At 36.9% G+C, this 25,698-nt stretch overlaps 1 protein-coding gene across 5 annotated transcripts; it reads right to left on the bottom strand.

Moving 5' to 3' along the window:
• Positions 1–4,923: 4,923 nt before the first annotated feature.
• LOC104095283 (DExH-box ATP-dependent RNA helicase DExH1) lies at positions 4,924–23,489 on the bottom strand. Of its 5 annotated transcripts, XM_070181638.1 has the most exons (16): positions 23,161–23,487; positions 22,746–22,891; positions 21,275–21,374; positions 20,907–21,122; positions 20,706–20,801; positions 16,453–16,728; positions 15,605–15,808; positions 15,358–15,513; positions 8,933–9,025; positions 8,546–8,760; positions 7,155–7,314; positions 6,762–7,035; positions 6,488–6,680; positions 6,193–6,379; positions 5,554–5,922; positions 4,924–5,455 (listed from the first exon to the last, which is right to left on the bottom strand). In XM_070181638.1, the coding sequence occupies exons 1-16, from the start codon at positions 23,452–23,454 to the stop codon at positions 5,324–5,326; spliced, it is 3,111 nt and encodes a 1,036-aa protein (XP_070037739.1). In that variant the 5' UTR covers positions 23,455–23,487; the 3' UTR covers positions 4,924–5,323. The 5 variants fall into 5 exon arrangements, with proteins under 5 accessions (XP_070037739.1, XP_070037743.1, XP_070037742.1 ...); XM_070181642.1 differs by lacking the exon at positions 23,161–23,487 and having other exon boundaries at positions 21,216–21,378; positions 22,746–22,888; XM_070181641.1 differs by lacking the exon at positions 23,161–23,487 and having other exon boundaries at positions 21,246–21,378; positions 22,746–22,888.
• Positions 23,490–25,698: the final 2,209 nt, after the last annotated feature.

Here is a 25,698-nt window from a genome sequence, read left to right as displayed (position 1 = left end):
GGCTTACCTAGCAGATTGGATTAGGTGTTATCAAGACTTGGTAGAATTTTGGGTCCTGACAAAACCCTATAGAATAAAAGAAGTATAAAAAAAATATAATTCTTTCCTTAAAATAAACTCAAATAATAAATCTATTTCCTTACAAACTTGATCTCTAAGTTAACAATAAAGATTTACCAAGATTCTCTATTATTTGAGCGGCAGCTAGGTCATAAAACATGAAATAAAATAATATCTCGTGCAAAAGTGAATCCTACTCTCTCTAAGATTAAGTGTCAGCGCTCTACGAAAACCAACCAGTAAGACCAAGTCTTTCAGCCTGTTTTTAAGCTGCATGATTATTAATCATCAAAACTTCAATCTCCAGCAAGTTGGATTTGACTTAATATTCCTAATTCTTGTGAAATTGAGATGGATATACTCATCAAGAAGTTGAAATATTCTTAACCAAGTTGTAGTTCTAGCTGTCCATCCTTAAATTAGACGATAACTCAAGTATATGAAAAATATCGACAATTGTAAATGAATGATGTATTTTTATAAGGTTAATAATATTATTAAAGTTTTATGCTTTGCTCCAAGATGTCATAATATTAATTTTTTAGTTTGATCAGTTTGTTTATATACATCAAAAAGAGAAATAACCCAAATTGAAGCCCAAAATAAATCAAACTGAATGCCAAAGCAGTATGGCATCGAAAACCTCCAAATCCTGAATGCACCTTTCATTTAGAATGATATGTCTCATGCGAGTTGGGATGGTGCAACTCTTGAAATTACCCCTCCTGCCTCTCATTCTATCCCATAAGAAGGGGAAAAAAATAAAATTGTGGCATGGAGAAGTCCTTATGGATATGAAAGGAAAGTAAATTTACTAAACCAATACATCAGTCTCATGAGTAAGTTACTCCTTGTAGGTCCAAGCTACCAAAACATCATTTGGGAAATGGGGATTAGTAAAAAGAGGAAAAAGAAAGCGACCCCACCAATGCCCTAGCTTCCAAAATTAAGAAATCAAGTTAAACAATAGAAACAGCTTTGCTTGTGCGAGTTCGTTTGCATTGCGAATCCCAATCGAAGTAAAGAATGAGAGTTGTGGTAAATTAACAAACACCAAAAAACTAGTCAATATATAATGAATCTTACGTTATTGAATAGGTTTGGACATATCCTATATAAGAAGCACAGTAGAAACAGGTGAAGCAGAGACGTCTTCGTCTAGATGCCAGCTTCCATCATTATATATTTACCCTTGTTGTTTGATATTATTACATTAACTATCATCACACAGTTTAGTAAATAAAGGGAACTTTTGAGGCATTTTCAAAGCCTACTTTTTCTCCACAAATGCATAGTACAAAAACGTGGGACCCACAATTTAGTGAACAAAGGAAATTTTGGGGAATTTTCGACAGATGCATAGTATCTAAACGTGGGACCCATTTGAACACATATTTACCCAAGACTTCTCCACATATGCAAAGTACAAATTGTCAGACCACTATTCCTTGAAAGTTGCATCTGTTTATAAGCACATAATACAAATACTTCAACCAAATCTAAGATTTTCTAAATCAAGTATATTTGGCAGCTCATTTATTTCAAGCACAGAAATTGAAAAGGAAATTGAATTTGAATTCAATTAAATATATAAGTTTTATGCAATTAGGACCTAATAGATAACTAATTGCTGAGTTTGAATAGCAAATATGTTAAATCAATAGTTAAGCTTGAATAAATAAAATTGACAAGTTAAAACGTAGCAGAATAAATTCACTAAATAAAAGAATATAGTAGAATAAATTCATTAAATAAAGAATAATTTTTACAAATAAATATATGCTAGGTTTAAGAAGGTAAATACAATACTATAACATTTTACAATTTAAGTAGTTTGTAATGCTTTCAAATAGTAGTACAATTATTTAGGCGCCAACTCTTTCGGTACGAAGGAATGTACATACCTTTTTTTTCTAATAAAGTAATATTATGTAAATAAAATTTATTGTAAAATTTTACATTAATTTTGCAACTTTAAAATTTGTTTCTAATTTAACTTTTACGATATTATTTTTAACCTATTAACCCTTATATTGTCATGAGTTTATTTATTTTTAAATACTAACATTTAAGCTAATTACTAATTTAGTTATTAACTTAATTTATATTTGTTATTTACCCTAAATAATGGACCAAATCACTAGTATATATATTATGGAAAAAACCGATAATTTACACCATTTTAATTTAGTTACTTCTTGAGTTGCAAGTGATATGTCTATTTGCATTACTACCGTTTGAAACTGATTTGACTATCCCGCGAAAATAAGAAATGATGAAAACTTGTGTTAATATTTCGTCGAAAAATATTTCTTACACTCACTTATTATTTATAATTTTTTTTTAATATCATACGCGAAATTTAAATATAATAACTATTTCTAAAAGTTTAGTTAAAATTATTGAATTGGATGGTATATAGTGTTCAATCTCGAGAAAGTTGACTCGTTAAGGATATTCAAGTAGTAGATATTTAAGAGCTAAGTAGTTAAATATTTTGAAAATTTTCCTTAATACTTGAGAATATTGATTAAAAATTAAAATTATTTACAGGGATATTCTATGAAAATACCAATTTAAATATTACTATAATATTAGAATATTCTTCTTTCATAACAGTTTTAATTACAATGTTGGGCCCGTGCGACAGCACGGGCTTTACTTCCGCTAGTTTTCCTAGACACGTCTTACATTGATACTGTAAAAATTGCATGGTGCGCCCTATTTGGTCGCCCCTTTTTAACTTATACCCGTTTCATTTTTTCATTTGCATCCGTACTCATTTTTTTGTTAAAAGCGTTTTAAAAAGATGATTTTGCCCTTCTTTAATAAAAGACTATTGACAAACTGCAAGACAAAAATTTTAGCATGTTTAGGCTGAAGTTTTAGCAAATAAACTAAAAAACTTCAGCTTGTTTCGACTGAAGTTTCGGATAAAACTCGGGACAAAACTGTAGACTACGTTACAAAAGTTCAGTATGTTTTGGTATGAAGTTTTAGCAAATGAACTAAATAACTTCAGCATAAATTAGCAAAAACTCTTTAGAAAATTACATACTGCAAGACAAACTTAAGCATGTTTAGTCTGAAGTTTTAGCAAATGAACTAAAAAACTTCAGCATGTTTTGTCGGAAGTTTTAGCAAATGAACTATATAACTTCAGCATGCATTAGCAAAAACTCATTAGAAAATTACATACTACAAGACAAAAACTTAAGCATATTTAGTCTGAAGTTTTAGCAAATGAACTAAAAAACCTAAGCAAGTTTAGTCTGAAATTTTAGCAAATGAACTAAATAACTTAAGTATGTTTAGTATGAAATTTTAGCAAATGAACTAAATAACTTAAGCATGTTTAGTCTGAAATTTTAGCAAATGAACTACATAACTTCAGCATGTTTAGTCTGAAATTTTAGCAAATGAACTAAATAACTTCAGCATGTTTAGACTAAAGTTTCGAATAAAATTCATGACAAAACTGTAGATTGCAGGATAAATAACTTCAGCATGCATTACCATGAAGTTTTAGCTTCAATGTGAAACAATTTCATGCTATATTAGCATGAAGTTTTAGCTTCAACATGAAATAACTTCATGCTACATTAGCATGAAATTTTAGCTTTAAGGTGAAACAACTTCATGCAAGTGTGATTCTGAAGATGAATCTGGACAAGTTTCTAATTTTCTTATAAAGTTGCTGAGAGGAGAAGAGGAGATCGTTTTATATCTTTTGTCAAGGGTGTAATTGTCATATTATTACGGATGTTTTGTGAGATGGCTACCAAATCAATAATTTTAAAAAATAGGGTACAGGTTAAAAGGTGACACAAATATAGGGTACGGCTGCAAATCCTCCATTGATACTTCGGCGTGACGAAAAATAAACAAAAGGTTTCATCACATTGATGTCTCAGACATATTGGTAGATATAGTTATTGTTTAGTAATTACTGAAAAGAGGAAAGGGATTTCTTGATAGCTTCTGAGAATGGAGGTAACTATAACCAATTAAACTTCAGTGTACCTAAAGATGTGACAAGACCACACGTTAGGATTGCAAGGTTATACAAGGGGAAGCTCTAACTACTCAAACATAGACTAATAGTCCAGGTGAAGTTAAAGAACTGAGCAAAAAAGGAGAAGAGTCACATGCAATGGAATCCGATTATGTACATTAACTGGAGCAAGCCAAATAACATTTCCGGACAAGCTATCGAATGGAAATGACAACCTGCACTAAAAATGTAGCAAACAGTTTCCTAAGTGTGTCTAAAGGCCTAGGACCTCGACCGCGAAAATCATGGTGGTAGAATATGAAGATGCAATAAGCTAGTGAAGCAAAAGAATAGCTACACAGAACGAAGCTACCAAAAGCTGAAGATATGGAGAACCCTTCGGAGGGAGACGAGAAAGCTAATAGTAAAATCCAAGGTAATTAAGCCTCAGATGCCCTATACTGATAGTTACGCAGAAAGGGAAGAAAGAAATGTACAAACAAACATGACTAAGAGACAAGATGGGTAAATACTTGCTTGAGGTTAAAGTGTACTAAAGAACTTCCCTAACAAGTTTTGGTAAGAGATAGTCAGATCAAAGAGAGAATGATGGCCTGTTTTGATCAATTGCTCCAACCACACGAATTATTTTATAGATACTCTTACTTTCTACAGTGCACAAACTTCTGTTGTCGAATTAGACCTGCAGAAGTAAAAGATGCCATGAAAATATGAAGGTTAGAAAGGCACCTTTAATATAGTATTCCATGTATTAAGGAGTGAAAGAAGCCAAACGAGTAGAGTGCAAAACGGTAACCAGAAAGCCACGATATACCTAGCAATAGAATTCTGAAACCAGGCTTTCGATATTAAAGTGACAAAATAACTATGCGGGAGAATGTGAGTATATTGTCTCAGCAAAAAGTCATCTACTCTTCGACTCATCTACCAAGAAATAACTCTTAATACATTACCGCTATTGTTGCACAAGAAATACACAATTGCACCCTTCCTTCGAATGTAACAGCTACATCATTTTTGCTACTGTGAGAGCTATAGGGGTGATATTTCACAGCTAGAACTTGGACTTATGGCGAATTAAAGTGTGAACTCATTGAAATAAATTTTCTATCTTTCTATGCTAACACTTCTACAACAAAATGGGCCTCAAACCTTTTGTCAGAGTATCTTTTTGCAATCAAAGCCATAATCATCTATATATGGTTGGTCACTACTAGTTATACGATAAATAAACGGGTAATGTCCCTATTAGTATCGTATGTCTTGACTATGAAGTAACTCAACCACAGCACCAACTACACCCTTTCCCTCGACCGAAATGTCAAAGCCGGGCTCTTCGATTTTCCTTTTTAAGATTTTATCCAGTTCCCCTCGCAGTTTCTGCAAAATTTGATTGCACGAGGAAATAAGTTTATTTTTGAAATAATAAAAAATGTACACCGCAAAGATGAAAATGTTGCACCAACCAGGTGTCACACCTTTATCAAATCCAACACACTTTTTGATGCAGAAAAGTGAAGATAGCCTCCTAGCATTTCAATGCCCTCTCCACTTTTGCTTGGACTGAGATTACCCCCAAACATAAGGAGAGCATAATCTGACATATTTGTTGAATCTCTGATATAAATGCTTGTAGTCTTGACTTTCTCACTGTAAACCAAGTATGGAAGAGGGAAAAGATGAACACCAGCATTAACAGACGCAGGGTGAATATCAACTTTTCCAACTTCTTTCGTGTAAAATGCAGTACGCTTTCCTCTTCTTTTACACTGCACAACATTTGGGTAGAGACCCGCACAAAGGATAGCGCATACCATCTCTAAATCATTGCTATACTCATTGTATGCCTGCAAAATCAGATCACTATCTTTCAATCTTGCTAATGAATGGGTGCAGTACTGCTATATGGACTTAAATCAGGAGCTAAATCTTATTTGCTTCTTCCACATCATGATATATATGCTTTCTGTATTTGTGTTCCCACTCTCCCTCCCAAGGGCCACCCATATGAATAGTACCCCCTACGAATAATAAACATTTATGACAAGACATGGTTAAACCAGACTGAAACAGCATTAGAGCAGAGAGATCTTCAAGAAGAAATTTGGAGACATCACCTTAGCTCCTCGTGATTTATCCACAAAACCGATATCTGACAGTAGGTCTACAAACTGATTTCTCATGTCTTCCAACATCTGCAACGTTACAGGAGACAAAAAGTTTTCCCAACAGAATGCTCTTTCTTTTCTATAATGTTTAGCATCTTTCCATCCTTCAAATGCTTTAAGAAGTGCAATATGGTCACTGCATCAAAGAGAATAGTGTTTCACATGAATAAAGAAATATTTCATTTCACAAAATGATGCCATTCTTGGAAGCCAGAGTCATATAAACCATTTTTTCGGGTTTAACCTGCAAGAATCACCAGCAAATGATCTTTTGGCAGCATCTGCTTCCTCTTTCCTGTTTATTGGAAGGACAAAAGGATCACGGTGTGCAAGAGCAGCAGCAATAGTCAGTGCAGGGTTTAGACATTGGAAGATGGACCCCATCAGAAGCATCTTTCCAATATTTGGGTCCAGAGGTAGAGTGCAAAGATGGCGACCTGTAAAGCAACATTCAAAGTAAACGCTCCCATCTGGAAAATACAGAGAAAGATAGATGCAGTATACAGCAGTATACAAACCAAGAGGAGTAAGCTCTTCTGTATCATCCAGCGCTCCAATAGTTTTGAGAAGTTCAATGGCATTGTGGACAGAGAGAGGATCTGGAGGTTGAAGTGCCTTGGCCAGAAAGGATTCAATAGCGCCAAACTGCAAGCTCTTAATTTGGAGACAAAGCTCCTGTAATGGTGTTCGAAGAATCTCAGGTAGTTGATATTGAGGCATTGCATCATGTATTAGTTTCGGATACAACCTATAACAAACTCCAGGTTGCACACGGCCTGCACGACCACGTCTCTGCAGAAAATAAAAATTCTCCAGTAAGGCAGAAAATTAAGCCAAATGAAATTGAAAGAATTGGGATGGCAATGTGCTCCAAATATATCAATCTAAATTCATTCTGCACTTTTAATTACCTGATGTGCCGAGGCCTTTGAAATCCATGATGGTAATAAACAAGCTAGCTTGTTAAGAGCATCATAACTAGTCTCTTTCGCCTTTCCACAGTCTATGACGTACACGACATCATCTATAGTTATACTGCTCTCAGCTATGTTGGTTGCAAGCACAATTTTCCTGCATGATCAGACCAAAGATGTTCATTTGCAAAAAAAAATACTCTGACTGATTCATCATAAATTGGCTAATTTACATTGGCCGCCAGCCTACCGCAACCCGCCTTTATCCGAACTTGGGACCGGCATGGTGGAATTACTTGAGGTCCCACGGTGTATGGTATTTGTTGATGACATTGTGCTCATTGACTGCAAGGGTGTGAACCAAAAGCTTAAACTATGGAGGAGCACTCTAGAGTGTGAGGGTTTTCGATAAGTAGAAGTAAGAGTGAATATATGCTCGTATTCCGGGAGAATGGAATACTAGCTGAAGATATTACACAGAGAATCAAATGGGGATGATTGAAATGGAGAAGCGCTACCAGGGTGTGATAGGAGGATGCCTACAAAGTGAAAGATAAGTTCTATAAAACAATTTATAAACTTATATGACCAGCAATGTTATATGAGAATGAATGTTGAGCTGCTAAAGTCAACATATCCACAAGATGAAATTCCCAGAGATAGAGATATAGATGCTAAGATAGATGTGCGGTCATATAGGTTAGAAAAAGATTAAAAATGACCACAATCGTCAGAAGGTACATGTAGCACAATTGAAGATAAAATGAGAGGTCGATTGAGATGGCTTGGTCATGTCCTATGTTGACCTCCAGATGAACCGGGCAATAGGTGCAAAACCATGATAAGCGAAGGTGTTAAAAAGAAATGTAGATATGAAACCGCATGATAGTTGTCTCGAAATGCCTATAATCTCTTGGAATCAATAAAGACTTAACGAAAGATTTGGCACAATGGAAGAAAAAGATTTATAATAGGATATACCAATTAGTTGGGAACAAATTTTAGTGATGTTTTTTTTAAAAAAAAATTATATTTTAGTGATGTTAATACGTATACTTTAGTTCCTATGTTTTATAGGAGTCTTTTAGCTCTATTAGAGATTCTTATGCCAATAGAATATATAGAGAATTTCTAGTATTCTTCATTTAAATTCATTTAATTAATATTAGCTTGAGATGAATTTAATTAGGGAACGTGGTCAGTGAGGATTCATATAGCCGACCCTTTGGAAGTCCACCATCAGATTACAAGAAATAAAAGAAAAAGTAATGCTACACCTGAAATATCGAATGCTTGAGTAATGGTACTATTGCTAAAAGGTAGTTTTAGCTAAAAGATTAAAGTATGCGAATTCTTGGACATCCACCTTTGCTCAACAAAGAACGCACCTCATGCTAGCAGATGGGCGATCAAATATTTCTCGTTGATTTATTGTTGGCATTGAACCATGAAGAGGGAGGATCAAAAACTTCCTGGTGTCTCCAAGGAAGTTGTTAGCCTTAATTTTATCAAGCAGCTTAGAAATGTCATCCCAACCAGTCAGGAATACAAGAATTGCACCTTCACCTTCACGACGACAAATATACTCAATCGTTGCTTCCACCTACTCAAAGATGAAAGGAATAAAAAAATTCAAAGTTAGGAAACACGAAAACCTGTGCAACCAATGCAATAAATGTGTCTTCGATAAGACCCCACGGTCAATAAGGAGCTATAAATCAAAATGATCTGCCTGAACAAAACTCCTTTCATCTGTGAACATGTAAAGTACGTACAAGACCCAAATCAAGCAGCGAACCAGACCATGCTTCAAGAGATTGTCTTGTAGTCGTGTTGTAGCCTTTAAAATGGGAACCAATGTCCACATCCTACAAAACAGACATCTTCAATAAGCGCCTCCTTGGTAAAAGAATAAACATATCATGTAAAGGAGTAATTGTCGTTTTCAAATGCAGTTACAATAAATAACTCACTAACTAGTCACACATTTCGCTTGAAACGATCAGATAACTAAAGGATGAAGAACATACAAGTTCTGACACAACACAATTTTCACAGTACAGAATCAAATTAATGGCTCAAACCTAATTAATTTGTTCTTAGAATTGGCTAGTCAGTACAAAAAAATAGATTCCCCCCCCCCCCCACAAAACCTGAACCTTCTAATTTAAAAGGGAGAACCACCTGACACACAGCCTCACATCCCCCAAACAGCATTTTTCTATTAGGAGGGCAATCTTTATAGAAATTAAGTTCAATAAAAGCAGCTTCTAACTGGCTAAGAGACACCAGCATTTTACTCAAGTCACGAGGCCATTCAAGGCATCCATAGTGTGAGAAGGCACGGGAGAAAATATGTTATTGATATTGGATGATAAATACAATACAAGAGATTCCTATTTATAGCTATACACTACAAGGAGATATTACTCATCTTCCAATGTGGGACAAGACTATACTATACATATTTGTAAACTAAAACTACCCCTCAAGCCGGTGCATACACATCATATGTACCGAGCTTGTTACACATGTAACTAATACGAGAACCAGTAAGAGACACAGTGAAAACATCTGCTAGTTGATCATTCGACTTTACAAACTTTGTAACAATATCTCCTGAAAGTATTTTTTCTCTTACAAAGTGACAGTCGGTCTCAATGTGTTTAGTCCTCTCATGGAACACCGGATTTGACGCAATATGAAGAGCAGCTTGGTTATCACACACCAGTTCCATCTTGCTGATTTCTCCGAACTTAACTCCTTGAGCATCTGCTTGAACCAAAGTAACTCACACGTTGCCATAGCCATGGCCCGATATTCGGCTTCGGCGCTAGATCGAGCAACTACATTCTGTTTCTTGCTCTTCCACGAGACCAAATTACCTCCTACTAGAACACAATATCCAGACGTAGAACGTCTATCAAAAGGTGATCATGCCCAATCAGCATATGTGTACCCAACAATATGCGCATGGCCTCGATCCTCGAATAGTAATCCTTTGCCTAGAGCTGACTTTATATACCGAAGAATGCGAACAACTGCATCCCAGTGACTATCACAGGGAGAATCCATAAACTGACTTACAACACTCACCGAAAAAAAAATGCCAGGTCTAGTCACTGTGAGGTAATTCAATTTGCCAGCCAACCTCCTATATCTCGTAGGGTCTCTAAGAGGCTCCCCCTGTCCAGGCAGAAGCTTAGCATTCGGATCCATAGAAGAGTCAATAGGTCTGCAACCCATCATTCCAGTCTCCTCGAGAATGTCTAAGGCATACTTCCGCTGTGAAATAACAATACCTGAGCGACCTCAATACCTAGAAAATACTTCAATCTGCCCAGATCTTTAGTCTGGAAGTGCTGAAAGAGATGCTGCTTCAGATTAGTAATACCATCCTGATCATTGCCAGTAATAACAATATCATCAACATAAACCACTAGATAAATACACAAATTAGGAGCAGAATGCCGATAAAACATAAAGTGATCAGCCTCACTACGAGTCATGCCGAACTCCTGAATAATTGTGCTGAACTTACCAAACCAAGCTCGAGGGACTGTTTCAAACCATATAGTGACCTGCGCAATCTGCACACACAACCATTAAACTCCCCTGAGCAACAAAACCAGGTGGTTGCTCCATATAAACTTCTTCCTCAAGATCACCGTGGAGAAAAGCATTCTTAATGTCTAACTGATAAGGAGGCCAATGACGTACAGCAGCCATGGACAAAAAGAGACGAACAGATGCTACTTTAGCCACGGGAGAGAAAGTATCACTATAATCAAGCCCAAAAATCTGAGTATATTCTTTTGCAACAAGACGAGCCTTAAGCCGATCAACCTGGCCATCCGGGCCGACTTTGACTGCATAAACCCAACGACAACCAAAAGTAGACTTATCTGCAGGAAGAGGAACAAGCTCCCAAGTGTCACTCGCATGTAAAGCAGATATCTCGTCAATCATAGCATGTCGCCATCCTGGATGAGATAGTGCCTCACCTGTAGACTTAGGGATAGAAACAGTGGACAAAGAAGATATAAAAGCATAATGAGGTGACGACAGACGATGATAACTTAAACCGACATAGTGGGGATTAGGATTAAGTGTGGATCGTACACCTTTGCGGAGTACAATTGGTTGACTAAGAGGAGACAAGTCCGCAGTAGGTGCAGAATCTGATGCGGGGCGTGAATCACCTGGGCCTGATGCTGGATGTGAACGACGATGATAAGTCAAGAGTGGTGGAGCTGTAGAAGGTTGAACTGGATTATGTGGAGGAACTGGAGCTATAGGTGGTGGAGCTACAACTGGAGCTATAGGTGGTGGAACTGGAGCTATAGGTAGTGGAGCTGGAGTGACTGAATCTCCAAAAGATGAAACTGGTAGTACCTCAGAAATATCTAAGTGATGACCTGAACCTGTGAAGTATGATTGGGTTTCAAAGAAGGTAACATCAGCGGACATAAGGTACCGCTGGAGGTCAGGAGAGTAGCATCGATACCCCTTTTGTGTTCTCGAGAAACCCAGAAATACGCACTTAAGAGCACGAGGAGCTAACTTATCTGTTCCTGGAGTAAGGTTATGGACAAAACAAGTGCTTCCAAAGATATGAGGTGGAAGAGAGAACAAAGGTAAGTGGGGAAACATGACAGAGAATGGAACTTGGTTCTGGATAGCTGAAGATGGCATACGATTAATTAGATAGCAAGATGTAAGAACTGCATCCCCCCAAAAACGCAACGGAGCATGAGATTGTATGAGTAGGGTACGAGCAGTTTCAATAAGATGTCTATTCTTTCTTTCAGCTACCCCATTTTGTTGAGATGTGTACGGACAAGATGTTTGATGAATAATCCCATGAGATTTCATAAACTGCTGAAATGGGAAAGACAAATACTCTCGGGCATTATCACTACGAAATGTGCGAATAGAAACCCCAAATTGATTTTGAATTTCAGCGTGGAAGGTCTGGAAAAAGAAAACAGCTCAGATCGATTTTTTATCAAAAATATTCAAGTGCACCTAGAATAATCATCAATGAAACTGACAAAGTAGCGGAATCCCAAGGTGGAACTGACCCGACTAGGACCCAAACATCTGAATGGACTAAAGTAAAAGGTGACTCTGCTCGATTATCAAGACGCCGAGGGAAATGGGAGCGAGTATGCTTACCGAGCTGACATGACTCACACTCTAGAGCTGACAAGTGAGATAAACCAGATACCATTTTCTGAAGTTTTGACAAACTGGGATGTCCCAACCGTTTATGTAATAAATCTGGTGAATTAGTAACAGGACAAGTTGTAGAAGGAAGACAAGATGTGAGTCCATGTGATTTAGCAAGGATAAGGTAATAAAGTTCGTTTGATTCACGCCCGGTACCAATGATCCGCCCCGTACTGCGTTCATGTATAAAAACTTGGTCATCAAGAAATAAAACAACGCATTTAAGTGATTTGGCTAAGCAACTAACAGCTATGAGATTAAAAGGACTATTGGGAACATAAAGGACTGAATCTAAAGGTAAGGAAGGAAGTGGGCTTGCTTGACCTATTGCAGTTGCCATGGTTTGAAACCCATTGGCCATTGTGACTTTTGGAAGAGATTGAGAATACGAAATAGTAGTGAAAAGAGATTTGTTACTAGAAATATGATCTGATGCACCTGAATCGATGACCCAAGACTCAGAGGATGAAGATTGGGAGAAACAAGTCACGCTATTACCTGTTTGAACAACAGAAGCTATCTCAGAAGATGTCTGCTTACATGCTTTGTACTGAAGGAACTCAATATAATCTGCTAAAGAAACCATCCGACTATTCAAAGCATCGGTTCCCATGTCGCTACAATTTGTAGTAGTAAGGTTAACTTGAAATAGTGAAAATAAGTAACTCCTGTGAGAAAACTAAAGAAATAGCCTGAACAGTGTTTTAAAAAGCGACGAAGCGATCGCTTTAAGCGAGAAGCGACGCAAAGCGATGGCTGCTCGCTTTTCCATGCCTGAGGCGACTCGACCACACGAAGCGCTCGCTTCAATCGAAAAAGCGCGAAGCGACCTGAAGCGAGAAGCGCAGAATCGCTCGCTTCTGTTCAGAGGGTCAGTTTTTAAAAAAAAAGTTTGGGTCTGTTTTTTTATTATACAAAACAGACCCCTAAGACCAAAGTGAAGACCATTTCTCTCTTCTTCCCAAAATCAATTGCTGCTAAGTGCTGCTAGGGTTCAAGTCGCCAAAGACCTCTCCAATCCTCCAGATAATTTTTCTTCTTTCTTATTCTTGTTCCCGTCCAGGCGTCTGCTCACAGCTAGGGCAGGCGCGATTTTTTTTTTCCTTTTATTCTTCTTATTTAGTATTTTATCCTTTATTTATTAATTTGTATGTGTATTTCAATTTATAAATTTGATTATTTTAAGTTTACAAAGTTAATTTTATATATATATATATATATATATATATATATATATATATTCAGTTTATTTGACTAGTATTTTAACCTTTATTTATTAATTTTTATGCGTATTTCAGTTTATAAAGTTAATTATTATATATACATATATATATATACACATATATATATATATATACATATATATATATATATATATATTTTCAGTTTATTTGATTATGTTTTTTTCTTATATATAAATTGAACATTTTGATTATTTATATTGTGTCTTTGCAAGGTTTACATTATGTTTTTTAAGAATTGCGCTTCACTTCAATGAAGCGTGCGCTTCGCTTTTGAAGCGAGGCAAGCCCCTGTCGCTTTTTTGCGCGCTTCTCGCTTTCAAAAACACTGAGCTTGAAAAACACTATTTACAGCAGGAAACAGACTGTTCTGCGCCGGAAACACTGTAGCTCGCCGGAAAATTCCAAAGTTGTCGGAATTTGTCGTACCCGGAATGGATAGACTCGGAATTCCCTTGCGAGCAAGCTGTCCTGAAGAAATGTTTTCAAAAAATGGCCGGAAGGTCACTGTTCACGCCGGAAAATATAAAAGTGGTCGGAATTGATTTGAATTAGATGGGTAAGCTCGGAATTTTGAGGAGAGCAGATTGTCCTGAAGAAGCTTCGCGAAAAAATGGCCGAAAAGTGGCCAGAACCCTCGCCGGAAAAGTTGTTGCCGGCGCGTGGAGGAGCGTAGCGGCTTTTCTGCCGGATAAATTTTCAAGGGTTGGTCGTCGGAGGGTAATCTACATCGTGGTGGTGTTGGTTTTAGCACAACACCGACAGAAAGTGACTTTCACTTAGACAAGCCTTAGGTCACCGGAAAAAATTGCACGATGACTAAGTTCTTTCTTCCCGGTTAACGCTTGAATGACGCACAACGATCTTTTCTCACTAATGCTCCGATACCATGTGAGAAGGCACGGGAGAAAATATGTTATTGATATTGGATGATAAATACAATACAAGAGGTCCCTATTTATAGCTATACACTGCAAGGAGATATTACTCCTCTTCCAATGTGGGACAAGACTACACTATACATATCTGTAAACTAACACATAGGACAGGAAGCTCTAATGATTGACTCGAATTCATATCTTGCATCAAAATAAAATGTTTCCTACCATTAAGGAGGTAAAGCATACAAGGAAACATAATCTGTGTTAGTCATTCACCATTTCATCAAGACAATAAATATCTCTTCAGTTCATTTACTTATCCTTGTCAAAATTTTAACCTTCTGAAAAGCAAGCAATAGCACCTGCTTTTAAAAGTGAAATTACATGGCAAATTCTTATATTTGCTCCTCGGTTGATGAATAAGATGACCATGTATGAAATAATATAGCAAGTATGCAACAGTTCATTTCTCTCTCATTCACTCTTAAGTCTCCCCTAGACAGGACAAAGGTATTCAGCAAATCTGGCCAGATAAGCATGTTTTAGAGCAATGAAGGTTTGATAAGCAGATCGACCTATATATACTAAATGCTTGCATGTCACAATTTACAAATATTATGCAACTGCAAAGAAAAGGATTTCTCAAGCATTAATTATAACAGCAAGAACAAGCTGAATTAAATCAATTTTAACTCAAAATGTAAAGAAACACAGGTAACAATAAACTGGTAATAGTACTTCTGAGTCAAAAAGTCAAGTCTAATTCATCAAGTTCATTTTCAAGAGAAACGAAAACATTTTACTTGAAAATCATCAACAGGCAATAATTCAAGGCAGAAACCATGCCTCGAAAAGATCAGTCAGAGGATCTCTTTTAGAATCTTGTTGCCTCTGCCTTCTCCTTGAGCTTCCCTGGAAACTGTCTGCTTCGGATTTTATAAGGTAACGAGTCTTCTCTAACACGTCTTCAAGAAACAGCTCTGCCACTGGATATGTCAAGCCCTGGAAAAATAAACCTAAGAAAATTAGATGCAGAACATCATATTTGAACTTGTCTTATAACATGGAGATACACAAGCTTAAACCGCAATACCGATATATGAATTTTGGGTGCATTTCTGAAGTATTTGGAGAACAACTCAGCGTTAATAGTAGCACTCATCAGAATGAGACGCAAATCAGGCCGTCGAGGAAGGAGGTCACGTAAAATTATTAAGAGAAAGTCTTCATTCATGCCTCTTTCATGGATTTCATCAACAAGCAGATGGCTAACACCAGTCAAATCAGGGTCCTGAACCTACATTGAAAAGGAAAGGAACGAAAAAATCATCTTTCGTTCAAATAGATGTAAAAACTTTCATTCGTAGTTTCGTACTAATCCAAGATAACTACTAGATAATTATATAAATAGTATCACACCCATCTTAAGCAAACAATATATTAAGTTTTTTTTTTATGAAGTAGATTCATTGAAGGCATCAAGAAGATGCAAAATAACAAAAGTTACAAATGTGATTCTGTTAGCTCCAATACATGAGAATTAGACCAGGACTAGGGAGCATACAAAATCCAAAAAGATGATCTGTGCTATTTACAGAAGAGAGTTTACACCAGCTAAACAGACTCATAGACATCTAGCCTTTAAGGAGTGATTTGGAGTTGAGATACCATCAAAGCATCTAAGGTTCCTCTCTGTCCAGAAATATTAAGACAATACATTAAGTTTCCTTCATCTTCTATTGTTGAGCTTATATCGGAGCACATAGAAGCCGTGTTAATTGACTCTCTGAATACACAGCAGCTTAGTCATAAAAATGTGAAGAGACAAAAAAATAATATGTATATGAAGCATTGCAAGTAGCAATCTGCGCTGCCCTGTACTATTTCAATTAAACAAGAATTACAAAAGTCTTGGCAGAAAAGAGTTGCAGAGCGTAATACCAGCTGCCGCAATAACACTCCTGTTGTGCAAAATAGCAACCGCGTTTGAGCAGAGCGCTTTGACTCCAGTCGGATCTGGTAACCAACAGTATCAGCAAGATTCTCTCCTCTTTCAGAGCATATTCTAGCTGCAACTGATATGGCAGATATACGGCGAGGCTGAGTGCATATAATGTTACAGTCAGCACCACGGAGGGATGATATCTCCTCTTCTAGAATGAATTGAGGGAGCTGAGTGGTCTTGCCACAACCAGTTTCTCCAGAAACTACCAAAACCTGTATTGACCACATAGTGAGTATACTCTCCCTGGAAAAGCGCTAATAGGCTAGTAATGCGTTTCAAAAGCATGGAAGCACCAGAAAGACCAGGAAATTGAATTAGAATCCAGCAATAGGAAAGATTATTGCAAACATGCCAATTGACCTGCAAGCAGAGATTCCTAACAATGAATGCTTTTCAAACATGGGACAAGTTTTCCACAAAATTTCAAAGTGACTCCGAGAAAAACAAAATGGAAAGTATGAAGCATAATGAAAGGATGAACATAAAACAATTATGCCAGAAGAGGTATAGCCTGTTTGGCCAAGCTGGAGAAATCAGCTTATTTTGAGAAGTGCTTTTTTCAATTTGTGTTTGGCTAATCACTCTGAAAAGCACTTTGTGCAATAATTTGTATTTGGCCAAACTTTTCAGAAAGTGCTTTTAAGTATCAAATTACGAATAAGGACATGAATAAATTTACTTAATAGTTAATATTATAAGTAAATAAATAATCTTAAAAAATTGTTATTACAGGCAATAATTAAAAAATTTCATTTTATTTTAGTAAAATATGAAAATAAAATTTAAAAGTACTTAATTCTTTTAATATAAGTTAAAATGTATTAAAAATCATTCAACAAATATAAAAGCATTCACCCCTAAAGTCATTATATATTAGAAAACTATCCTAAAAATAATAAGAAATATTTATACATTAATATCCTAAGTATTAGGTTTAATGGTTATTTTGGTATATACTATATTTTGTTAAGGGTATTTTTGGTAAGAAGAAAAGTCAAAACTGCTTCTGCTTCTGCTTTTGGGAAGAAGCTACTTTTTCTGCTTCTGCTTTTGGGAAGAAGCTACTTTTTCTGCTTCTCAGAAACTGCTTTTGCTTCTTCCCAAAAGCACTTTTTTCCCCAAAAAAGCTTGGCCAAACACCTCAAGTTAGGAAAAAAAAGACTGGAAATCAAAACATCGGTGTGTAAAAGTTATCCCCAAATTAACTAATATCCCAAACCAAACATAGGATAAAGTTAATCCAAAACTTTATCCCGGGATTATTATCCTTATCTCATGTACCAAACGAGCCCTCAAACCTTAAGTAGTAAACCATTTTAATTTTAGTATAGTTGATATAAAGCTTTATGCTTTAACGTGTTTCTTTCAAGAGTGTTTCTTTTTAAGAAGTACGTGAATTATCCCCGGAAATAGCCAACCAAGGTGGCCTCTTTTCCGGCTATCGTGTCATAGTGGTGTTCCTAACCTCGCCAATATTGGTACACCTCAATGTTCCGGCGTCAACTTGATAATAATCCAACTTTTTTGGTAAAAACAATGGTGAATCCATTCGAGCCGAGTGCCTCGTCACTGTTATGAATTCTTGATTGCCCCAAAAACAACCCTCCTCAAAGGGTCTATGTAGCCAATTTTTCTCTTCATACGTGATTGTTGAGAGGTTTTCATGTGACCAAGTATGGCTTCTTTCTTCGAATTTAGTGTACCGAGCTTTGTAGAAACCAAAAATCTCATTGCAGGTTGTTTTCTCATAACTCCTCCATGACCCCATTAATCTCTTGGCTACAAATTTGATTAATATCGTATGTGTTCATCCGTCATATTATGAAAGAGCTTAGTAATTTTATACTCTTATTTGAGCCAAAAATATCTAGACTTTGTCTCCACAAAATTTCCTCCATTCTGGAAATTCTTACTAGTTCTCAACAACAACTTGTCATCATTGAAGCTTCTTTCTTCTGTGATAATATCAAGAGCTTGAATATTATTGAGGATATCGGACTTGTCGCATTCCAGATTAACAAAGGAGATCTAGTTCCATTCTTACAACTTAGCTTTTAACATCTTCAGGTTTTTTACATCATACCCCCCGGAAGTGCAGCCCTTCCTGGATCCTGCGTGAATGGGAATGCTTTGGGCACCGACTAACCCTTTTAGAATGAAATCTGGTTTGCCATGTATATAAAAAGGAGGCCCACCAATTCTTGGTTGTACCTTCAAAACCCTTTTTCTCAAGCCATATGTTTCTAAACTAAAAGTAAGGAGAGTGATCAGAGCGATCTTTAGGGAGAAGGGATTGTTTAATGTTGGAGAAAGTGCAATCCCAGCGTGTAGAAAATGAAAACGGTTTTAATCTTTAAGCAGCAGTACTATTGCCCCTCTAGACCAATTTTTTTTAGGAAGGTAAGTATTCTATCTAGATCAAGTTAATTTGACACTAGACAAAAGGTGGGTCGACAAGCTAAGGATACTCGATAAAATTAGAATATTCTTTCATGGAATTAGTTAATGTGTGGAGGTGGTTCCTCTTAGCACGAAATCTGATTAGATCACCGCAAATAGCTCGGAATTTTCAAAGAGACCCATAGTGGCAACAAGTTCGAGCCCATAATGATTCTGTGTCCGTTCTATCGGCTAGTACGCACGTCATAATTAGTGAACGAATGTAAACTTCGTTGCGCAACAGTAAGTAGTATTGCTCACAAAGCAAGCTTAGGAATGAATCTAATGGAAATTTAGGTCTCTATTCGCTTGGAAGATTAGTCTTTCCTCGGAAAGAGGGAAAAAGGTGTGTAGGAAAAGGTGTGTGGAAAAAATCCAAAACAATAGAAGATTTCATCCACCAAGTGGGACAGGGTGTGACCCCTTACCTCTCTCACTTTATTCGAGTTGAATTACATCCACCCTCTCCCTTTTTGGGGAATGGCTGCAATCACACCTGAAAGTGAACCGTTAGTGAAAACTTACTTTTTGTCTGATTAATAGGAATTTCTTGATTGATAAGGGATTAGTTTAAGTTGGACCGAGAAGTAAGAGTTTGTAATTGAAATGGGGGGCTGAGTAGTCTCAAACTTTCTATCTGAAGTAAATGTCGGAAGTCCAAGATGGTGGTTTGGAACATCCAAGAGGACACCCGATCCGCGTTCTCTTCACTTGGTAAAGAGGAGAGACAATCAGAAGAGTTAATATAACATAAGAAATGATAGCAAGAGTTAATGTAACATTGAAGCTAATAAGATTATAATTACTAACTGTTGCTCCTGTACATATAGGATATAATTTATTCTTTTAGTTATATGAATACCAGCAGCTGAGTGGCCAAAACACAAAAGCAATTGACAAGAACCTTTCTAATTCATCTATTGTTATAATTGCATACTCCAAAACTTTCAGTCTGATATTCTGGTTTTGGGTAGGCTGTCTACGTTACACCTATTGGGGTGCGGCCCTTCCCCCGAATCCCGATCCTGCGTGAATGCGGGATGCTTTGTGCACCCGGGTTGCCCTTTATTCTGCTTTGACATAAGATATTATTGTACTTTTCTGCTTCAAGACTCGCACTCTAATAATCTGCTTCAGTACTCCAACCTTGCACTCCATTACTAAATAAAGTTCTCTTCAAGTAAAATTCAGTATCAAGAAGTTGCGAGTCATTATAAATTCAAACTATGATCCCAAAGCCATAGCAGTCATGTGATAAAACATACTCAAAAGATTGTAATTTGAATTACCAGGCAAATTGCTAGAAATCTTGCTTATGCATTCAGGTGTAGGTCCTTGTATACCTGATTCCTTTACTTCCACCTTCCATAACTAATATCTCCATGACTCAAAAGCTAAGCAGATAACGATGTGGCATATTTTGCTCTCCTAGTCCAGCCAAATTTGCTATCAACTTCAACACACACACACACACACACATAAATGTGTGTGTATATATATATATATAATAGGGAGAAAGCAAGTGATGACTACCCAGACAGACCAATGCATACTGTCCATGCACACTCTAAAACCACTTAAGATGAATATTGTACATTTAAATGCGTAAGTGTTTCTAAATACACATGGCAAGATCTAAAGTTTAGTAGAGTTGTATGTGAAATCATCTGCAAATTAGACAATTCGGAAATAAAATGAGCTGAAACAGCATACTTTCATGCGGCAAAAGTAATTATTACTGATATTGCACCTGATTACTTGCAACAGCTTCCAAAAATTCATATTTTACTTTAAATGCTGGAAGTTCTTCCCTGAATGAGATCATTGCCTTGACTTTTTCACTTTCCTACAAGCAGAATGATCTAAAAACAGTCAACTTCTGCAACTAAAAAGTACCATAAAAATAAGATTGAGGACAGATAAGCCAGAGAGAAAAAGGTGTACGGTGTACCCTTGTCTTTTCCTGTTTCTGTTTAAGTTCATTATTAAGTCTCTGCTTGGCAGTATCATTCTCTACAGTCAACTTAGGTCTGGCCGTTTCTAGAGCTTTGGATGATAATTTGGCAGAACTACCAGATGTTGAAGAGGAAGTCCCACCAGATACAGTATCTTGTGAACTACTCAATAGATTTCCGACTCTTTCCTCAATCTCCGTAGACATCCTTATCTGTGACATAGTTACAAAGTAATTATATTTTTTATTAGTGTGGTTACAGTTAACTTACACGTTAACAAATACCAAAGAACACAAGCAACCCACCAATAATGATAAGTGAAAGAACACTCTTACCAGCTAACAGCAAGATGCCAGTATTATACCTCTTTCTGAGTAGATCCATGACGCTCGTCAAGATCAGCACGATAGCTTGGCAATGGGACTTTGCTTGCAACAAGTGCCTTTCCTTTGTTATAAGCATGGCTTTCTTCCAGCAAATACAAAAGGCATGGAAAGAACAATTAGGTAAATGCTTTACTTCACTATGACATAAAATGGTGCTTTTTAATGGTGAATCCACAAGGAAAACCATTTTTTCTTAAAACCACAAAGGAAGCCAGCTTATTTTTCAAATGAGCGGATGGAGCCAATTTATTTACCAGGTTTAGTTTCTTCTTCCATTAAGTTAGACACAAACACACAAGAAATGTCATATATCACACATGTAAGTTCCCGCAATTACCATACATTGGAAAGTGTAAGTAACATGTCTGCTTTATTGAGAATGAAACTTCTTTTTTTTTTTTTTGGAGAATGAACATGTCTGCTTTTCATCTCCTAAGTTTGAGTTACTTATAAAAAAAGTAAAAAACATATTAATTTGAGATAAAGTAGAGAATATGTAGACATTACATAATTTAAAATAACAACTACACTTCAATCCTCAGTTAGTTGGTACCTGCCATATGCATCCTCACTATACATTTTGCCCAATATTCAATTACATAGATTCTCTAACACTAGAAAATCCCTACACTTTCTACTTGCATACAAATCTCTAATAAGATTACAAGACTCCTAGAGAATAATGGACCAAAAGTAAGCTACCAATATGTCTAAGCCTTAATCCAACTAATTGATATCACCTATGTAGGCTTTTTGCTTTCTGTCATTTTTAATAGAAATTAACAAGATCTTTTCTTTTTTCCATTATACCCTATTTTCCACTAAGTTCTCATGGATTCTGAGATATTGTAGGCCTTTTGAGATAACTTTCTTCCATGTAATTTTAAATGAATTAATAAACAAAATTAAATGGTTTACATCTTAAATAAATTGTGCAACTACTACATTCTCCGTACGTTTGCAACTTATGTGAAGATTAACAGGTCACAAATACAAAAGTCATATTTAAGTAAGTTCATTTCCTGTCTCACAACCATATCTAATATACAGGTAATGTAACAATTCCTTTTCTCAAATTCCATGATGCACTTTTCTCAAATCTTCTTTTTACGAATTTACATATATAAATAAGAAATAGAGAATGTATGCAATGTTCGCAAAGTTTTAGGACATGCATGGAGGAGAAAGGTAAATATGTGTTTTGACACAGTAGAAGCATGTTTTAAGAAATTTTTCTTTTTGTGTAAATTGTCATTTTCCTGCATTACAAAAGCAAGACTACTCGCATCTTCAATTACATTTGGTCTTTGCAATCTATGTTTAATTATAAATGTAAGTTCATAATGATGGAAATGGCAGCACATGCCATGCTAAATATAAAACAAACAAAAATAAATCAAAATCCTAGTAGTGATAACCGCAGTTTTTCCTCATGATCAAACCACTTACAAGTAAAGCTCTAATTGATACGCCATATCAGCCAACTTTTGCTGGTCATCCCTACTAAAATTCCGCCTTATTACCATTTCCTGCTCGCCTCCTCTCTTAAACTGCTCCATCTTCCCCCACCACTCATTTTCATTCATCACCTCCATCTACAACCAAAATTCACACTGTTAACTTTGAACACGCCATCAATCACTCGAATGTTATTCACAATTGCATAAACATACACATCACGACTTCATATAAACAGTGAAAAGAAAGGGTATTGTTCGTCTGCAGCCGTACATCTATATTTATACATTTCTAACAAAAGCACAAACAATGAACCAAAAAGCAGATTATGTATTATACATAAGAAGCCTTCATTTTGGCAAAAAGGAAAAAATGTGTGTGTGTAAGCTTGGCACAGGAACAGTACCTCAGCGGCTTGTTGCCGAAGGCGTTCGGCACGCCAGACAGGATCCCACCATCTCTGTTCACCACCGCGTCCTCCTCCTCCACGACCACCGCCACCGCGGCCTGCGCCACCGCGGCCTGCGCCGCTGCCGCTGCCACGACGGCCGCCTCGGCTGTTCGGACGATAAGACATAGCAGATGATTTTAACCTAAAATGTGACGGAACGCAACTCCTTGGGGCTGATGAAGAAAGGGAGTTGCGGAAGTGAAAATGGAGAAGGGCGGAGGACTGGGGGTTCAGAAGGCGCACTGACATCAGCGCGTGTACCAACGGGGCGTAGGGGTTTTATTTAGTGAACCCCATATTAATGAATACGCAACTCTAAAAAAAAATACTATAAATATTACTATTAAACAATGTATTTTTTAAGTTATAAAATAAAAAGTAAGAAAATGTCACCAAAAAAAGAATGTTGATCTCATTTAGCTCAATTAAATCTATAAGAATTTACGGGGATTACCTATTAAACTTAAACTAATTATCCGATTTTACCTATTTGAATAGTAATTACTAAATATACATATTTCATATAAAACTATTACCCGTCTAGCCATAAAGGAAGTCTCTAAAGGCTTCAGGGGAAATGAACATATATCCAACCCACCTTAATCTTCCGTGTTTCCAAGGTAAGAAACATTTTTATTTCTCTCTTCATCAATTTTCTCTCTTTGTTCTTGCTTTTATTTTCATAAGTTAAATTGTTTATTATGTGATGATTTCGTGTATATAACAAAAGAGGTTTACTCAATATGTGCAAATTACGATTCAATTAACTCACTACGTGCATGTAGTTTAATTTTCTCTTGTTGAATGAAAGTATCACCTATTGAATGCCTTTCCTCGCCACAAAACACTCTCTCCCTCCCTACAAATTTTATATTTTCTCGTAACTCTTTGTCATTGTTCGAGTCATTTTTCAAAATTTGATTGTGATTTCGGTACTTGGAATTTGTTATTGTTCGATGATAAACTAAGCAAATTGTAACGACCCGACCGGTCGTTTTGAGCTCTAGCGCGCCGTTCGGCGGTTTGAGGCCATGAGCAGCTTCACTTCAGGTATTATAACTTGTACGCGTGGTCAGAATTGAAATTTCAGAAGTTCAGAGTTGAATTGGAAAGAAAATTCTCATTTCGAAAGCTTTAAGTTGGAAGAATTGACTAAGATTGGATTTTAGAGTAAACGGCCTCGGAATCGAGATTTGAAGGTTCCAGCAGGTTTGTATGATGATTTCGGACTTGGGCGTATGTTCGGATCGTGTTTTGGATACCCCGGGAGCGTTTTCGGCACCTATTGTGGAGGTTAGCATTTTGGAAGAATCCCATAAATTTGGATTGAAGTGCATTTCAATGTTATCGATGTCCGTCTGGAGTTTTGAGTCTGAGAATAGCTCCGTATGGTGATTTCGGTATTGGGAGTGCGTCTGGAAGTGGATTTGGAGGTCCGTAGGTCATTTTGGGGCCATTTTGCGAAAGTTAGAAATTTGAAGGTTTTTGAGAAGTTTGACCGGGAGTGAACTTTTTGATATCGAGGTCGGATTCCAATTTCGAAAGATGAAGTAGGTCCGTAATGTCAATTATGACTTGTGTGCAAAATTTGAGGTCAATCGGACGTGATTTGATAGGTTTCGGCATCAAATGTAGAAGTTAAAGTTCTAGAGTTCATAAAGCTTGAATTGAGTTGTGATTCGTGACTTCGACGTTGTTTGATGTGATTTGAAGGCTTGACTAAGTTCGTAATGTGTTTTGGAACGTGTTGGTATAATTGGTTGAGGTCCCGAGTGCCTCGGGTGGATTCCGGATGGTTAACGGATAGAGTTTGGACTTGGAAGAAAAGATGAGGCAGCTGATATCTGGTGTGATCGCACCTGCGTAATAAGGGCCGCAGGTGCAAGGTCGCATGTGCGGTTTGGGCGAAGCTGGGCAGTGATCACAGGTGCGAAGGGTTGTCCGCACATGCGAGGTCGCAGATGCGGAGGTGCGTCGCAGGTGCGAGAGTGAGAGAAAAGTCTGGTAGCGCAGGTGCGAGGGTATGCCCGCACCTGCGAAGGTGCTGATGCGGAAGGAAAGGCGCAGGTGCGGAGTCGTGCTAGGCAGAAGGAATGCGCATGTGTGAGGTTTTGGTCGCACTTGCGAAGCCGCAGGTGCGACTACTGTTCCGCAGGTGCGGTAATGTCGCAGGGCAGAAGGGTTTTTATAAATAGGACTTGGCCCATTTTTCTCCTATTTTCATTTGGTTTGGACGACTTTGGAGAGCTTTAAGGGGAGATTTTCATCAAGCAATTCTAGGTAAGTGGTTTCTTCCCATTTGTGAGTTAAATACATGAATTATGCATGAATTGGAACATGAAAATTAATATAAATTGTGGAGTTTTTGGTAGAAGACCTAGAATTTGGTATTTTAAATTTTTGACCACGAAATTGGGCATGAAATTGAGAATAACCCATGGATTCTTCTACATGTACGTTATTCAAAGAAGCATATAAATTCTCAGAAAGGTC

Source organism: Nicotiana tomentosiformis, chromosome 7, assembly GCF_000390325.3.
Source record: "Nicotiana tomentosiformis chromosome 7, ASM39032v3, whole genome shotgun sequence".
Taxonomy (NCBI): domain Eukaryota; kingdom Viridiplantae; phylum Streptophyta; class Magnoliopsida; order Solanales; family Solanaceae; genus Nicotiana; species Nicotiana tomentosiformis.
This window is presented reverse-complemented; position numbering and strand designations above follow the sequence as displayed.

Bases quoted from the DNA above. Each gene is read 5' to 3' on its own strand.
- LOC104095283 (XM_070181638.1), bottom strand. From the start codon at position 23,454: ATGTCAGTGCGCCTTCTGAACCCCCAGTCCTCCGCCCTTCTCCATTTT. The intron at 21,375-22,745 runs GTAAGTGGTTTG...GCTGGAAGAAAG, and splicing joins TATCAATTAGAGCTTTACTT to CCATGCTTATAACAAAGGAA. The intron at 5,456-5,553 runs GTGTGACACCTG...CAAATTTTGCAG, and splicing joins GTGTGTTGGATTTGATAAAG to AAACTGCGAGGGGAACTGGA.